The 18,017-nt window shown below is 44.0% G+C and overlaps 1 protein-coding gene across 2 annotated transcripts; it reads left to right on the forward strand.

The window, feature by feature from the left end:
• The first annotated feature begins 1,491 nt into the window (after window positions 1–1,491).
• Window positions 1,492–17,267, forward strand: LOC116979891 (cysteinyl leukotriene receptor 1-like). 2 transcript variants are annotated; one of them, XM_033031825.1, is made up of 2 exons: window positions 1,492–1,596; window positions 15,050–17,267. In XM_033031825.1, the coding sequence occupies exon 2, from the start codon at window positions 15,059–15,061 to the stop codon at window positions 16,205–16,207; it is 1,149 nt and encodes a 382-aa protein (XP_032887716.1). In that variant the 5' UTR covers window positions 1,492–1,596; window positions 15,050–15,058; the 3' UTR covers window positions 16,208–17,267. The 2 variants fall into 2 exon arrangements, with proteins under 2 accessions (XP_032887716.1, XP_032887717.1); XM_033031826.1 differs by lacking the exon at window positions 1,492–1,596 and adding an exon at window positions 3,191–3,442.
• The last annotated feature ends 750 nt before the right edge of the window (window positions 17,268–18,017 follow it).

An 18,017-nucleotide genomic window follows, 5' to 3' on the forward strand; every position in this document is an offset into this window, starting at 1 on the left:
TATATTTGCATGTGGCTGTGTGTGTATTTATTTGCGTATATGTGTGTACGTTCAGTTCTATGTGACTTTGTTGTGTGTGAATGTTTGGTGTGATTGTGTGTGTACTTGTGTATGTGTGTGTGTGTGCTGCTTCTTTATTCGTGTGAATACACAGCATGTGCCTGAGTGTGTGCAAATTTGTTCATACAAAATGTCAGTGTGTACATCTGTGTATGTGTCTGAGTGTTCCTGTGTGTGTATGTGTACCTGCTTGTTTCTACGTGTTTGTGTATATGTGTGTGTACATATTTATTTAAATGCAATTTCATATGTTTGCATGTCCTAGTGTTTGTGGACATGTGCATGAGTGCAAGCATGCATGCGTGGATGCATGTGTGGTGTTGCGTGTGTGATTTTCATCAAGGATCACTGTCATTGCTGTCAGGCAGCTCCCGAGTTCAGGGTGGTGTTCCACATTTTCCACAGTCTCACCATGAACCTTCAATGTCAAAGGACGGTGTGGTGGGCTGCGACAGACATAGTATGTGGTGAACTGAGTGGTCTTACAGATTTTGAGCGTAAAACGCACTCTCTCATAAACTTTGATAAATGAGACAACGGATGAGCCAGCAGGTACAATCATATTTTTTAAGGAGCATTTTGACAGGTACATGTATAGGATGGTTCAGATGGATATGGGCCAAACACAGGCAAGTGGTACTAGTGTAGATGGAGCATCTTGGTCGATGTGGGCAAGTTGGGCTGAAGGGCCTGTTTCCACACTCTATGACTCTATGACTCAATAAGCAAACACATTTTTTATATTACAAACACATCCTGATAATCAATGTCCTCTTCAGGCCACCATTTCCGTGTTGGGATTCGATTTACACACAGCAGACTGCATTAAGTTGAATGCTATAGGTGAAAACCGACCTGGTCACAGGGAGAACGTGTAAACTCCTTACAGACAGCACCCAAACATAGCATCGAACCCGGGTCTCTGGCGCTGTAAGGCAGCATCTCTATTGCTGCGTCACCCTCGCTGAGAGGGTCTCACAGAATGCCCATCGGCGAGAGAAATTCCACAAAGTAGCCATTCTATGGGGAGGTTTCACAGTGGAGCAAACACCTTGAGGGGCTGAAGTGCAACATCTCCACGAACTTCTGGGAACCACCGTCCTACATGTTCTTCCAGTGGATACGGTCTGTTGGGGAGGGTACTGAAAATCTCAGGCCCATGGTGTGTGTGTGTCCATATGTGTTCTGAGCATGGTTGTAAATGTGTGTGCATGTGTGCTCATGTGTGTTGTGAGCAAGGATGTAATTGTGTGTGAGTGTGTGTGAGTGAGTGTGGAAGTGCCCTGCATCTTTCACAATCCACTGTTTCCCTTATTCCTCTGCACCATAAGTCAATACAATATACCCTAGAAACGGTTGCTGTGTGAAATTTGCGTGGGTGGGAACTGCGCAGTTGACCACATTGCCATTACTCAGATAAATAGCAGCGCAGACATGCTCAGAGGTGGAAGTAGAGCTGTAATTGGTTTCGAGCAGAACACACTGAACTGCCAGCAGCTGTCCAACTAATCTATTCTCTCGGAGGCAACCCGAAATGTGAGTTCCAGCCTTTATAATGTGCTGACTGAAACGCGATACTAATTAGCCTGTTTGTTTGAACTTATAAGGGCGCACTACTGCTCAAGATTGTTGAATGATTTGTTTTCCTGATTGGTGGGCTACTGCTACTGCTTCTCGGGATCATTGAATCACACAGCGGTGAAGGAGACCCTTCAGTCCATCACAGCTATACTGTCCCTTTGAGTGTGCTACTGAATTAATCCCACTCCTCTGTTGAAACAAGGAACTGTAGATGCTGCTTCACAAAAGAAGAAGCAAAGTGCTGGAGTAACTCAGTGGGTCAGGCAGCATCTCTGGAGAACATGGATAGGTGATGTTGTCCAGACCCTTCTTCCCTTGAAATGTTGCCTGACTCGCTGAGTTATTCTGAAGAAGAGTCTGATGAATGGTCAGTCTGAAGAAGGTTCTCGACCCGAAACGTTGCCTATTTCCTTCGCTCCATAGATGCTGCCTCACCCGCTGAGTTTCTCCAGCATTTTTGTCTACCTTCGATTTTCCAGCATCTGCAGTTCCTTCTTAAACACAACGCTGAGTTACTCCGGTACTTTATGTTCTCTCCTGTGTTATTTCTCCAGAGCCTGCAATCTCTTCCTTTGAAAGTATTTTACCGGTTCTATCTGAAAGTTATTAGTGAATCTAGATCAACCAATCTGTCACATCATCATAACTAAGTGCATTAATACAATTAAAATCTAATTCCAGTGTTAATTATCTGAAGGCAATGAATTTTGATAACTGCCCCTATAAGGACTTCAAAGAGTTTCTTTGGGTAAAACTCTGACAAACTAAATTTTTTTTTGAAATATTATGTTGGTTTCCTTTCTTGAGTATTTCGAAAGTCTGAACTTTGTCAGATATTGTCTGTTTGGAAAGTGACTTAATTTGTAATTTGAGAAATTTATCACTTAACGCATGATACATGGGGTCAGATCTTGCCGCCAATTTGTTTTCAATGGATTAAGTACTCCAGTAGATGTACAAGTCAAAGTCCATAAACTATGATCAGCGCACAGCTTAATATCAGCCCCAATGTGCTGCAGGATCTTCCTGTGTTGGATCATATTTAGTTTCATTTCTAGTTTAGTTTAGAGATACAGTGTGGAAACAGACCCTTCAGCCCATCGGGTCCGAGTTAACACTCCTTCAAATTTTATGTTGAGGAAGTTAGTCAGTGGGTCAAGGACTACAATACCGTCTTATTTGTACAGAGGACCCGCTCCAACTGCTCAAGTACAGTGGCTCAGCTGGTAGAGCCGCTGCCTCACAGCACCAGAGACCCCGGTTCGATCCTGAGCTCGGTTGCTGTTCGTGTGGGGTTTGCATGATCTCCATGACCCACATGGAATTCCTCCGGGTGCTCCTGTTTCCTCCCACATCCCAAAGACATGTGGGTGTGCAGGTTAATTAGCCGTCGGTAAATTTCCCCTAGTGTGTAGGGAGTGGATGAGAAAGCGAGATAACATGGAACTAGTGGGAACGGGTGATCGATGGTCAGTGCGGGCTTTGCGGGCTGAAGGGCCTGTTTCCATGGTGTATATCTAAACTAAACTAAATATCCTTATAGTGTTATATTGAGGAAGTTGGTCAGTGGATAAAGTAAGTGCATGAGGGTGTACGTGTCTATGATTGTAAGAGTAACTTTTTACATTGTAGTCCAATCTCCAACTGGCCTGAAGATAGTCACAAAAAGCTGAAGTAACTCAGCGGGCCAGGCAGCATCTCTGAACAAAAGGAATAGGTGACGTTTTGGGTCGCGACCCCTCTTTTCAGATCCAATGGGCCTGGAACTTTTTGCCACTGGAACAAGAGCTCAATCTAGCAGGTCCATGTATATAGCAGGCGCGTGATGTTAAAATATTCACACTCACAGTAGATAGGTAAATTTCAGAAGATAAATCATCCTCCGAGGTGATGCTTAGGAAGACAAGAAGCAGCAATAAAAATATTAAAGAGAGTTGGGGAAACAGGGTAAGTTAAGCCAGAGGTTCGTGGTTAGAGGACATGGACATTTGTCTGGGAAATGTTTGACGCTGGCTTGGAGGAATGAGTGAATGAAACAGAGTTTCGCAAACTCCCTGGTTAAAACTACATGTTTAGAACAGTACAGCACTGGAACGGCTCCTTCAGCCCACAATGTCTACGCCAAACACGATGCAAGTGGAGCGGAGATTGACAGATTCTTGATTAGTAAGGGTGTCAAAGGTTATGGGGAGGAGGCAGGAGAATGGGGTTGATAAATCAGCCATAATTGAATGGTGGTGTAGACTCGATGGGCCGAATAGCCTAATTCTGCTTCTTTGATATATGAGGTTCCGAAGTTAAACTAATCTAATCTGCACACAATGCACATTTATTTCCCCTGCATATCCACGTACTTATATAAAAGGCACCTAAATGCCACTATCACATCTGCCTACACCACCACAGAGGCGGCACGGTGGCGCAGCGGTAGAGTTGCTGCCTTACAGCGCAAGACATCTGTGTTCGATCCTGACTAGGGGTACTGTCTGTATGGAGTTTGTACTTTTCCCCATGACCACGTAGATTTTCCCCGTGTGCTCTGATTTCCTTCAACTTTCTAAAGAATACAGGTTTGTAGATTCATTGGCTTTGGTTGTAAATTGTCCCGAGTGTGTAGGATAGTTCTGGTGTACATCTTGCCTGTTGGGAGAGGGGAGAAGATGGTCACCAGGGTGAGATTATGCTTGATTATGCTGGTGGCCTTGCCGAGGCAGAGTGAGGTGCAAATGGAGTCAACAAAGATTTGCCTGACAGTCTCGGCTGCGTCCACAATTCTCTGCAATTTCTTGCAATCTTGGATGGAGCTGTTCCCAAACCAACAGCCTTGTCACACAGCTCAGAAACAGGCCATTTGGCCCAACTCATCCATGCTGACCAAAATGCCTCATCAAAGCTATTTGCCCACATTTACTTGTCTTATTTGCCCACATTTGGCCCATCTAAACCTTTCTTATCCATGTACCCAATTAAGTGTCTTAAATGCTGTTATAGTACCTGTCTCAACTATCTCCTCTGGCAGCTCATTCCATACACCCACTGCCCCACGAGTGAAAAGGTTGCCCTCAGTTTTGAATCTTGATCCTCTCACCTTAAACATGTGTCCTGTTGTGATCGCACCAGTCTGGTAAAAGGTCCGGACCTGAAAATTCATCTATCCATGCTTTCCCAGAGATGCTGCCTGACTTGCTAAGTTACTCCAGTACTTTGTGCCCTTTTGTGTAAACCAGCACCTGCAGTTCCTTGTTTCTAATGCTTGCACTTCTCTTCTTGATTTTGATTTCCTTACCCTGGGTAAAAGACTGCATTCACATCTCGGTCTTTATCTCAGCATTTGTTTTCTCCCTTTTGTTCAGTGAGGATGTCATGTAATCCCGTCTGTAATATGGCTGATCAACTGTCCAAGTTGCAAACAAACGTTAGCAGTCAGTGGGCAATGTAGTGGTACAGCTGCTCACTGCTTGAGACTTTTTATTTTGCACAAAACATATGCATTTGTTAATCTTTCCCCTCCAAAGCCAGTCAATCTTTCTTTAATAATTAATGAACCAGAGTCCAATTCAGTGACAGTGTTGGGTGGAAATTAATCTGGGTATTGGATTACCCTTGGAAATGACTGGAGCTCAGAAACATTTTTAGTTTCCTTCCTCTCAGGAAGTCCTCAGCTTTCTTTAGACTTTGGTGATATGGTGAGGAAATAGGCCCTTCGGCCCACCAAGTCCATGCCGAATTGCAATCTCCCCATACACTAGCACTATACACTAGGAACAATTTACAATTTACACAAGCCAATTAACCTAAAAACCTGTATGTCTTTGGAGTGTGGCAGGAAACTGGAGCACCCAGAGAAACCCCACATGGTCACAGGGAGAACGTACAAACTCTATACAGACAGTACCCATAGTCAGGATGAAACCCATGTCTCTGGTGCTGTAAGGCAGCAACTCTATTGTCCACAGTGTACAGATCCGGGATAAAGGGCATAACGTTAAGTCCTGGGATGGCAGGACTTTCATATGAAGAAAGACTGGATAGACTCGGCTTGTACGCGCTAGAATTCAGAAGATTGAGGGGGGATCTTATAGAAACTTACAAAATTCTTAAGGGGTTGGACAGGCTAGATGCAGGAAGATTATTCCCGATGTTGGGAAAGTCCAGAACTAAGGGTCACAGTTTAAGGATAAGAGGGAAGTCTTTTAGGACCGAGATGAGAAAATCATTTTTTACACAGAGAGTAGTGAATCTGTGGAATTCTCTGCCACAGAAGGTAGTTGAGGCCAGTTCATTGGCTATATTTAAGAGGGAGTTAGATGTGGCCCTTGTGGCTAAAGGGATCAGGGGGTATGGAGAGAAGGCAGGGATGGGATACTGAGTTGGATGATCAGCCATGATCATATTGAATGGCGATGCAGGCTCGAAGTGCCGAATGGCCTACTCCTGCACCTATTTTCTATCTTTCTATGTTTCTATAAGATAAAGTCCAGCAAAGTCCAATTAAAGATAGTGCGAGCATCTCCAATGATGTCGATGGTAGGTCAGGACCACTCTCTATTTGGTGCGAAGATGGTTGGACCATTGGATTCCCTTCAGCGACAGACATGGCCAGTACAAGATGGACGGGTTGTACATGAACTGGGAGGGAACCAATTTCCTGGTAGACAGGTTTCCTACTTGGGAGAACTTAATCTCAATTAGCAAGGTTACAGATTCCAATTCAGTAGTGAGGCAGATGGGAAATTGGAAGTTGTACAGGTCAATGACGGCAGGTGACAAGAATAGGCAGGGGCATGGCAGGGAGCAAGAAAGGATGGTTACGGGTCTAGAGTGTTTTATTGTCATTTGTCTCAATAATAATAGTGCTCTTATTCCTTGAACCATCACTCAAGAATATAACTTCCCTCCACTACCCCTCTCTAAACCCATTGCGACTTTGAGATATAGAGTCATAGTCATACAGCATGGGAACAGGCCCTTCAACCCAACTTGCCCAAAGTGCCCCATCTACACTAGTCCTATCTGTCTGCGTTTGGCCCATATCCCTCTAAATCTGTCCGATCCATGCACCTGTTCAAATGTTCTTAAACGTTGCGATAGTACCTGCCTCAACTAACTTCTCCTGTAACTCGTTCCATACACCCACCACCCTTTGTGTAAAAAAAGTGGAAATCAGAATCAGAAGTACTCCCTCTGTTATGCCTAACCAGTGTTCAATAAATGTCCATCATCAACGAAGATAGACACAAAATGCCGGAGAAACTCAGCGGGTCGGGACCCTTCTTCAGAAGAAGGATCTTGACCCACTGAGTTCCTCCAGCATTTTGTGTCTCTCTTCTGGAGTTCCTTCCTACATATCACAAATGATGCCTGCATGAATGAAGCCCAGAATCTTATCAGTTGTTTACATCCTGTCATTCGTTTATTGGTTAAAATGCGCTTGCAAATGTTGCAGCGGAACTGTGAAAGACAATTTGGTCACTCTGACAATAAAGGGAACAGATACCATAGTTTAGATTAGTTTAGTTTAATTTAGTTTTAATTTATTGTTTAACTTGCACGAGCACTATCCTACACACTAGGGAAAAATTTACAGTCTATACCGAAGCCAGCAAACCTGTACATCTTTGGAATGCGGGAGGAAACCAGAGCAACTAGAGAAAATCCACGTGGTCAAAGGGAAAACGTACAAACTCCATACAGACAGCACCCGTGGTCAGGATTGGTCCCGGGTCTCTGGTGCTGTAAGGCAGCAACTCTACCGCTGTGTTGGTGTGCCGCTCAGACTTCTTAGTTAAGCACATAGATATGCAGGAAATGCTGGAGGCTGATGGGGAACCCGATATAAGCATGAGAGGCATAGGTAAGGTGGAATGCCTGAATCATTTTCCAAGGCGGAAATGACAAAGAATAGAGGCCATAGGTTTAAGGTGAGAGAGGCCCAAGTTTAAAGGAGATGTGCTGGAGTGTTTTTTCACAGAGAAAGGTGGTGTTGGAGGCAGATACAATCGTGGCATTGAAGAGGCTTTTAGATAAGCAAATGTATATGCAGGGAATGGAAGGATATGGATCATGTACATGTAGAGCAGATTAGTTTGGACTTGGTACAATGTACAGCACTGACTTAGTGGGCCAAAGGGCCTGATCCTGTGCTGCGCTGTTCTATGTTCTATCAAGGAACTCTAAAAGTTCTTGCTACTGTGCACTGATTAGTGGCTGGCTCTGAACTCACTTTGTCAGCGGATCTTGTATCAACCCACCTTATCTCGATAGATCAAGCATCTAGGTAGCCAATGACCCAGATTGTTTTGCACTTCATTTGGTGGTTCTTCTGCTCATTTATGCACCTTTATACCCCACAACCCCAGTTCCTTACCTGTAAGTTCTCTTTTCCTTACAATAATGACAATTCCACAAAATATGCCTGTTCTCCCTGTGACCCTGTGGGTTCCTTCGGGTGCTCCAGTTTCCTCCCATATCCCAAAGACATGAGGGTTTGTAGGTTTATTGGCCTCTAAAAATTATTCCTGCTGTATAATGAGTGAATGAGAATGTGGGATAACATAGAACTAGTATGAACGGGCGATTGGTGGTTAGCGTGGGCTGAAGGCCCTGTTACCATGCTGTATTTCTAAACTGAAACTAAACTAAACTCAACATCCCAAGGGTAGAAATAAAATACTGCAGCTGCTGTTTATACTGAAGATAGGCACAAAATGCTGGAATAACTCAATGGGTCAGGCAGCATCTCTGGAGGAAAAGGATAGGTGATGTTTTCTTATCTGTCTTTATAATAATAATAATAAATTTTATTTAATGGGCGCCTTTCAGACATCTCAAGGACACCTTACATAGTAATCGGAATAAAAACATATAATCGGAATATAACAAGTAATAAAGACATCACAGAGACACAAATTAAAAACAGAATTCAATCCAAAAACAGAAAATCAAAAACACAGTGTGAAGAGAGAGCAGCGGCAGCCAAAGCTATAAATTATCTCATTATAGATTAATTGGTTGCTGTAAATTATCCGAAATGTAGAAATTGGCAGGAGTTAATCAATCAATCAATCAATCAATCAATCAATCAATCAATCAATCAATCAATCAATCAATCAATCAATCAATCAATCAATCAATCAATCAATCAATCAATCAAACAATCAATCAATCAATCAATCAATCAATCAATCAATCAATCAATCAATCAATCAATCAATCAATCAATCAATCAACCAATCAATCAATCAATCAATCAATCAATCAATCAATCAATCAACCAATCAATCAGTTCTATTCATCACATTGCACATAAAATGCAAGTGAAATGAATATGGGAATATGAGAGAAAAATGAAAATTTCTTACATGAAAACAAATACAGAAATGAGATAGATAAAAGTAAGACAAGCAACTGCAGATGTTGAAGAAGGGTTCCGATCTGAAACATCGGCTGTCCATTCCCTTCACAGATGTTGCCTGACATGCTGAGTTACTCCAACAATTTGTGTTTTCCAACGAGATGCCCATACTTCTTCTGGGAACCGGAAAGCACTCAATGAACCAAATGGCCTTCATGTCAAAAACAGATATAAAAATATGGAAATCAATGTCTCAGAAGGATAATGTCACTCTTCTTCCCAAGACATCTATTTTTGGAAAACATGTAACTTGCAAAACTCAGTGAAGCAGGTCCCTGCATGTAACTGGGCCTGACAGTAACTAAATACTACGCCAGGAGTTTGTGAACAAGACCTTTGAAATATATTCCCAGTCTAGATGAAGGCTCTCGACCTGAAACGTTATATCCCTCCTGAGTTCTTCCAGCTGCTCTTCAGGTTTTGCTTTGAACGTTGTTCTCAGAGATGATCCTGTCTTCACCAATCAGAAGGTTAAGAGTTCATGTCCAACCTTAAGAGCTCCAGTATGGTCGCAATGGAGTGCTGCATTCCCAGAGATGGCGTTCCTGAAAGAACCCTTCTGCTCTCGCTGGTCTTATAAAATATCGCTGTACTTACAAAACCAGGGCACTTTTCCCCCAGTGACAGGGATAATATTTACACCTCAACCAGAACACATTGGACAAGGTGCATAACAAGAGGTTAAGTGACAGGATCTCTGGTGTTAGATGCAAGATAGTGGCCAGTAGAATCGTGTTAGGTGCAACGTTGTGGCCAGTAGAATGGTTTAGGTTTTTTAGGTTTAGGTTTAGGATTAATATTGTCACATGTATCAAGCTACAGCAAAACGGAGCAGATATACCATGCATGCATGAATATAATCAAGTCAAACCCGGGTACAATAGATAGAGCAGAGCGGAAGATAGTTGGCAAAGGGAATATAGGGCAGAAATATGTAAAATTCATAATCTTAGAAAGAAGATCAAAACGACAGTATCATTTACATGATACCATCGACCATCCTATCAACAACTAGAGAGCGGTCCTGAGCTACTATCTACCTTGGATATTGGAGACCCTTGGACGATCTTTAATCAGACTTTAGTGGACTTTATCTTGCATTAAACATTATTCCCTTTATTATCTATCTGTACACTGTGGATGGCTCGATTATTAATCATGTATAGTCTTTCTGCTGACTGGTTAGCACGCAGCAAAAGCTTTTAACAGTACCTCAGACAATAAACTAAACTAAACTAACCAAAGAAAAGTTTGTAGAAAGCTGTACGACGTTAAATGGTGTTATAGTATCTGCCTCAACTACCTCCTCTGGCAGCTTGTTCCATATACCCACCACTCTCTGTGTGTGAAAAAGTTGCCTCTCAGGTACCTATTAGAACTTTCTCTCCTCACCGTAAAGCTATTCAGATTCAGATTCAGATTCAGATTCAGAAAACTTTATTGTCTGTCGTAACAGAAAATCTTCTTTGACGTGGCTCAACATACAACCAGGACAATGTACTGATAAGCAGTCATACAACACAGATTTCTGCGAGCACACACAGTGTGTATAGATCTTAAAAGCAAGTATAAAGATTAAAAACTGTAAATATAGACAAGATAAAAGTTGTGGATACGTGTAAAGTGACAGTGCGTCAGGGTTAATTTGTCCCTTGTTCATTTTTTATTTAAACTGTTTATGGCAATGGGTATGAATGAGTTTTTGTGGATGTTTTTCTTGGATAGGGGGACTTTATATCGGCGGCCTGATGGCAGAAGTTGGAAGGACTTGTGCAGGGGGTGGGTGGGATCCTGTGTAATGAGGTTGGCTTTCCTTTTAACTGCCTGGGTGTGGAGTACTGATAATTGATTTTGAGTTTTGCCAGTTATTTTGCTTGCTTGATTGATGATCCGGGAAAGCTTTGATTTGTCTTTGACAGAGGTGAGGGTGAACCAGGATGTGATGTTAAAGGTGAGTACAGATTCTATAAGTGATTTATAGACAGCTGTTAAAATGTCCTGTCTGACATCAAAGCTCCTGAGTTTCCTCAGCAGGAACAGGCGTTGCTGTGCCTTCTTGTACACAGAGTCTGTGTGCTGGGAGAAGGACAGGCGGGTGTCAATCTCTGTGCCCAGGTATCTAAAGGCCTCTACCTGCTCAACTGTCTGCCCATTCAGCTTCAGAGGTTCAAAGAGAGGTTGGGGGGAAGATGTTCGCCTCCCCCCACAACACAGCTCCTTGGTCTTGGAGATGTTAAGCTCCAGAGAGCTTATGTCCTCTTGTTCTTCATTCACATACTCTGGGTACAAGACTCTGTGCATTCACCCCATCTAGTCCTCTCGTGATCTAATACACAATGTTTTTAGTGCATCTGTGCAGGTGAAACCATAAGTAGAGCAGTGCAATAATCTTGGTTCGCTTATTAAGAAATGATATTATCTCATTGTATGTGTCCACAGAATGCTTACATGGATGAGCCCAGTTACGCAGGGATTATTCACCAGGAACGATTAAGTAGCAAGAAACAAACTACTGCAGGAACTCAACAGGCCAGGCGGCATCATAAAGGGAAACATAGAGACAATATTTTGAGTCGGGTCCCTTCTTCAGAATTTTCTGAATTGTAACAACCCAAAAGGGTAACTGTCCATTCTCCACTGTTGGTGCTGCCTGACCCACTGAGTTCCTTTTAGGCTCAAGATTCCAGCATCTGCAGTCTTTTGTGTCTTACAAAGATTAAGCAGGTAAGGGAATATTGTGGGATGAGGGACAGTCTGTTGGCACAGTGCCGCAATGGAACAGTTGCTGTCTTACAGCGCCAGAGACCTGTGTTCGATCCTGACTACGGATGCTGTCTGTATGGAGTTTGTACGTTCTCCCTGTGATCGCATGGGTTTTCTCCCGGTGCTCCGGTTTCTTCTCACACTCCATAGACGTGCAGGTTTATAGGTTAATTGGCTTCTGTAAATTGTCCCTAGTGTGTTGGATGTAACTTGTGTACACGTGACCGCTGGTCGGCGCGGTCTCGGTTAGCCAAAGGGCCTGTTTCCACCTTGTATCTCTAAATTAAGCTAAACTAAATCTAGTTGAGACATACCTGTATACATTTCTTAGACTGGGTGAATATGGAAAAGATGTTTACTCTCATGGAAGATTCTACAATTCTACAACAGGTTTGTGGGGTTAATTGGCATTGGTAAGTTGTAAAATTGTCCTTAGTGAGTAGGAAGACAAAAATGCTGGAGAAACTCAGTGGGTGAGGCAGCATCTGTGGAGCGAAGGAAATAGGCAACGTTTCGGGTCGAGACCCTTCTTCAGACTCAACCCGAAATGTTGCCTGTTTCCTTTGCTCCATTGATGCTGCCTCACCCGCTGAGTTTCTCCAGCATTTTTGTCCACCTTCGATTTTCCAGCATCTGCAGTTCTTTCTTAACCATAGTGAGTAGGATTGTGTTAGTGTACGGGGAGATCGCTGGTCGACGCGGACTTGGTGGGCCGAAGGGCCAGTTTACGCACCGTATGTCTAAAACCTAAAGTCTAATGAGAGCAAAACCAGGAGCATAAAAGTGTAAAAACACGAGTACAAGGGCTTAAACAGAATGCAGTGGGTGATTTGATTATCTTTTGCATAGAGTGGTGAATGTGTAGACTGGTGAGTGGGGGTAGACGCCAGTAAAATATTCAATAGGCAGATAAGCTCTACACAAAATAGTTGATAAATAAAAGTAACAGAGGATAGGAAAATTTGCAGAGATGTGTTTGTACGACTTTGTTCCCATGTAAATGGAGTAACATGGATTATTTTTGGAAGGAAGTGAGCAGGCAAATGGTTAGAGTGGCTAGGATGTTTACAGTTAAGTGTAGACAAAGAACTGCAAGCATCTGTTGTTCCCTCCAATCAATAACCCCCCCCCCCCTCAACTGTATCCACCTATCACTTGCCAGGCTTTGTCCCACCTCACCTCTCTTGCAGCCTTCACCCCCCCCCTACCTGAATCAGTCTGAAGAAGGGTTCCAACCCCCCGAAATACAATACAATACAATACAATACAATACAATTTATTGTCATTTGAGCCTCAGTGAAGCTCAAACGAAATTCTGTTTCCACAGCCATACAAACAAAGACAATTTCCTAGACATACACACAATTTGATTCACACAAACATCCATCACAGTGGACCCACTGTGATGGAAGGCAAAGTCTTTTCTCTCCCCTGTTCTCCATGTCTCTCCCGATATCCAAGCCCCAGGCGGGCGTTGCTAAGTCCCACGGCCATTTTAGGCCGGGCAGGACGATTTTCGGCCCCGCTCCCGGTCTAAAAGTCACAAAGTTGGAGCCCCCAGCGGGCGCTGGAATGTCCCACGGCCATGAAGCCGCGCCGGGCGATGTACGTCCCCGCTCCGGGTCGTTCCAACCCCGCGACACAGGCTGGAGAAGTCGTGTTGCGGGAGCTCCGGGAAGCGGTCTCTCCCCCCGGACCCGCGAGCTCCCGATGTCCCAGTCCACCGGACCTGCGGCTGCGTTGCTGGAGCCCCAGGAGTCGAGTCGCAGCAGCGTGTCACCCCGCTCCCCACGCTCCGAGGCCGGCCAGCCCCGCGATGGTGAGTAGTCTGCAGCTCCGCAGTCTCCCGAGCCCCCGGGTCGTTCAGGCTGGAGGCCGCTCCACGGTGCTAGGCCCCAACGACAACGGAGACCCGACAGGGAAAAGGTCGGGTCTCCCGGACAGGGAAGAGATTTTAAGCGGTTCCCCCGCCCCCCACATATACACATTTAAAACTAGTATTAAAAAAAAACACCAACACTACATTTAACGAGACAAAAAATAAAAAAAAGACAGACAGGCTGTAGGGGCCGCTGCAACGGGTGAGTTGCCTATCCAGAGATGCTGCCCGACCTGCTGAGTTACTTCAGCACTTTGTGTCTTTTAATTGTTAAGTTATTTCATTTTCGAGATACAGCGCAGAAACAGGCCCTTCAGCTCACGCCGACCAGCGATCAGTACACTCGCACTATCTTTCTCACTAGGGACAATTTTTAACTGAAGCCAATTGACCTACAAGCCTGTACGCCTTTAGAATATGGGAGGAAACTGGGGCACCCGGAGAAAACCCATGTGGTCACGGGGAGAAGGTATAAACTCCGTAAGACAGCACCCATAGTCAGCATTGAACCTGGTGCTCTGCTGCTGTGAGGCAGCAACTCTACTGCTGCGCTACCTTGCAGCTTTCTCCACCCTCCCCTCCATCCCTACCACAATCAGTCTGAAGAAGGGTCCCGACCCAAAAACGTCGCCTATCTAAATTCTCCAGAGATGCTGCTTATTCTGCTGTGTATCGCCAGCACTTTGTGACTTTTAATCATAAAGTTATTGGTCTATGCCTGGAAGCCTAGCTTGTCATTCAGTGACATTTTCATAAATACCCTTGGGGGAAGGGAGCTTAAACTCATATCATCAGGAAGAAGGTGAACTTGAACTTGAACTTGAACTTGAGTCCAAGAACCATGACCACCAGGTTGAAGAATAGCTTCTCCCCAACAACCATCATGCTCTTGAACACAACACAACACTGTCTTTGGTTGCACTACAGCCTTGGCATTTGTTTTTGCACTCGTGTTGGAGTGATTAATTAGTTAATCTTTTTATGATGTTATCTGTGTGTATTGTGTCCACAGGTCTGTTATACTGCTGCAAGGAAGAATGTCATTGTTCTGTTGTTGCTACATTATAACAATCACACACTCTTGACTCTTGAAACCCTTGCCTTAATATGATGGAATGATGGGCCTATCCTTGTGCTTTGCAAGTTCTATGTTATAGGTTATCTTTGAACCAGGTTATCGGGCACATTGCGACTCTGCCCTCCCATAGAAAGACCTGTTAACTGGAATGTCCGTCAGTTTTAGCATCTCCTGTCTCTGAGTTGGAACATGAACATATGAATTGGTCACCAAACCATCACTGGTTGATGCTTGAGCACACAACTAACACAACATCTCTTGTCTTCTTCAACAGATACTGAAGATGTTGACTGACACAACTCCCCAAGCAAGCACGGCCAACACGTCACATGCCAACATAACCAAGCCCTGCCCGTCCACCGACCAGTATAAGTACATGATCTACTCTGCAGTCTACAGCCTTGTGTTCGTCATTGGTCTGTTCTCCAACTTATTGGCTCTCTTTGTGTTCTGTCGCATTGCCAAGAGAAGGAATGCCAGCACTATTTATCTCATGAACCTTGCCATTGCTGACCTCCTCTTCTGCCTCAGCCTACCTTTGCGTGTGGTGTATTACCTGAGACAAGGTAACTGGCCGTTCGGAGATTTTCTGTGCAGGATCTCTAGCTACGTTTTCTACGTCAGTATGTACTGCAGTATTTTCTTCCTGACCGGCCTCAGTGTGTCTCGATATCTATCTCTAGTTCACCACGCAGCGCATCAAAGGGTGTTCACCTTCCGCCGCTGCATTATAACATGCGTCAGTGTTTGGTTGTTTGTCTTAGTGTCTACAGCTCCGTTCCTTTTGAACGGAAGTCAACCATTCAACGGCAAAGTCAAATGTTTCGAGCCGGTGCATGTGGATTCCTGGACTCGAATTGTGCAGTTGAATTATTTTGCTCTCATTGTCGGATTGCTGCTCCCGCTCACGATCATTGTCATCTGCTACGCGCTGATGATAAGACACCTGGTGAGGTTTGACTGCAAATCCAAACGGGTCAAGAGAGACGTGGCGATGACCATACTGGTCCTTGGGGTGTTCTTCATCTGCTTCCTCCCCTATCACGTACAGAGGACGGCGCACTTACACTTCCTGATACATCACCCTGACAACTGCGACCTGGAAAACATCCTCCGCAAGACCGTGGTAGCCACACTGTGCCTGGCCGTGGCGAACAGTTGCATTGATCCCCTGCTCTATGTCTTTGTGGGGCAAGGCTTCAGAACCTTCATTAAAATGTGGCTGAGGAAGAAAGAGGTTGACCCGGCCTACAACAATTCCAGTAGCATGTTTGCCATCAGCTTGGCATTCATACAACAGAGTAGGGAGTTGGAGATGTCCACATTAGCACCACTAAACCCTGGTCCAATCTTGGACATTGAAGAAGCCCAGAAAGACCATAGCAGGGCCAAGCAGGAAAACCAAAATAACCTATCTTTAGTGAAACAGTGATGATCTAACATCCACCAGTTAGCATGGTAAATTGGCAAGTTTACCAGTGGGTTAACTGACAGACTATCTGACCATATCAATGGATCATTTCTGCCCGATTGTCCAGCAGACATTTCAAGAATATTGGGTTTGAGAATATGAACAAAATATAATCGACTTCTTTTCTCGCCTCTCATCCACCAGTCACTCGTAAATGCGCATGACTATAAACAATGCAACTTTAATCAAGAAGCTTTAAAATCGTTTTTTAAAATGTGATTATAGAAGTAAGTTTTTCCATACCTCACTTTCCAGCACTTTGTAGATATTTGTTGACTTTTTAAAGACATTCTAGGGGTACAATCCCCAAGAGACTTTGTTGTAAAGTATACCGAGTCAACCTCAAGAAGACCTTGGAAAAAAGGTCACCTCAAACTCACATGTGACCTCTGACCCGGAAGTGAGAGTTCCACCATTGCACAATGAATGTAGATGTCCTGAGGAGGTTCACAACCCAAAATCATGTGGATCAACTTGCTTGTAAGATGACATAAAAGTTAAAATGCTCAAACCAGAAAATCAGGAGAAAAAGAACATTAATGTGGTAAGCTCCACATACAGCAATTCCTGATTAAAAGCTGATTGTTAAAATCTGTTACTATGGCAAGACTTCCCTTTAGAGCTCAATTTATGGAAGTGCGTCAGATTGCAGTCAACTGTTACCAAATTAAGAGAACTCAGACCCAAACTCAACGGGTCAGACAGCATCTCTGGAAGAAAGGAATAGGTGACGTTTCAGGTCGTGACCATTCTTTGTCTTAACATCTAGATTAACATCTCTTTAAATGCAAGAGTTGACTGTGCCCTTACTCATTGTATACTGGGCAAGACATTCTCTCTCAAGGATAATAATTCGGAATAATAAGAATAAAGTGGTCGGAAACAAGAATGAGCCAGATAGGAAACAGAGTAGCGATTAACGGGTCCCTTTCAGAATGGCAGGCAGTGACTAGTGGGGTACCGCAAAGCACGGTGCTGGGCCCGCAGCTATTTACAATATATATTAATGATTTAGATTAAGTGATTAAAAGTAACATTAGCAAATTAGTCGATGACACAAATTTGCAGATGGGTGGCAGCGTGAACTGTGAAGAAGATGCAGGGTGACTTGGACAGGTTGGGTGAGTGGGCAGATGCGTGGCAGATGCAGTTTAATGTGGATAACTGTGAGGTTATCCACTTTGGTAGCAAAAACAGGAAGGAAGATTATTATCTAAATGGTTGGGAGTTGGGAAAAGGGGAAGTACAATGAGATCTGGCGGGGGTCCTTGTTCATCAGTTACTAAAAGTAAGCTTGCAGGTACAGCAGGCAGTGATGAAAGATAATGGCATGTTGGCCTTCATAACAAGAGTAATTGAGTATAGGAGCAAAGAGGTCCTCCTGCAATTGTACAGGGTCCTAGTGAGACCACACCTGGAGTATTGTGTGCAGTTTTGGTCTCCAAATCTGAGGAAGGACATTCTTGCTATTGAAGGAGTGCAGCATAGGTTCACGAGGTTAATTCCCGGGATGGCGGGACTGTCATATGTTGATAGAATGGAGCGGCTGGGCTTGTATACACTGGAATTTAGAAGGATGAGAGGGTATCTTATTGAAACATATGATTACTAAGAGATTGGACATGCTAGAGGCAGGAAACATGTTCCCGATGTTGGAGGACTCCAGAACCAGGGGCCACAGTTTAAGAATAAGAACGGCGATGAGGAAATACTTTTTCACCCACAGAGTTGTGAATCTGTGGAATTCTCTGCCTCAGAAGGCAGTGGAGGC

Source organism: Amblyraja radiata, chromosome 13 (assembly GCF_010909765.2).
Source record: "Amblyraja radiata isolate CabotCenter1 chromosome 13, sAmbRad1.1.pri, whole genome shotgun sequence".
Classification (NCBI taxonomy): Eukaryota; Metazoa; Chordata; class Chondrichthyes; order Rajiformes; family Rajidae; genus Amblyraja; species Amblyraja radiata.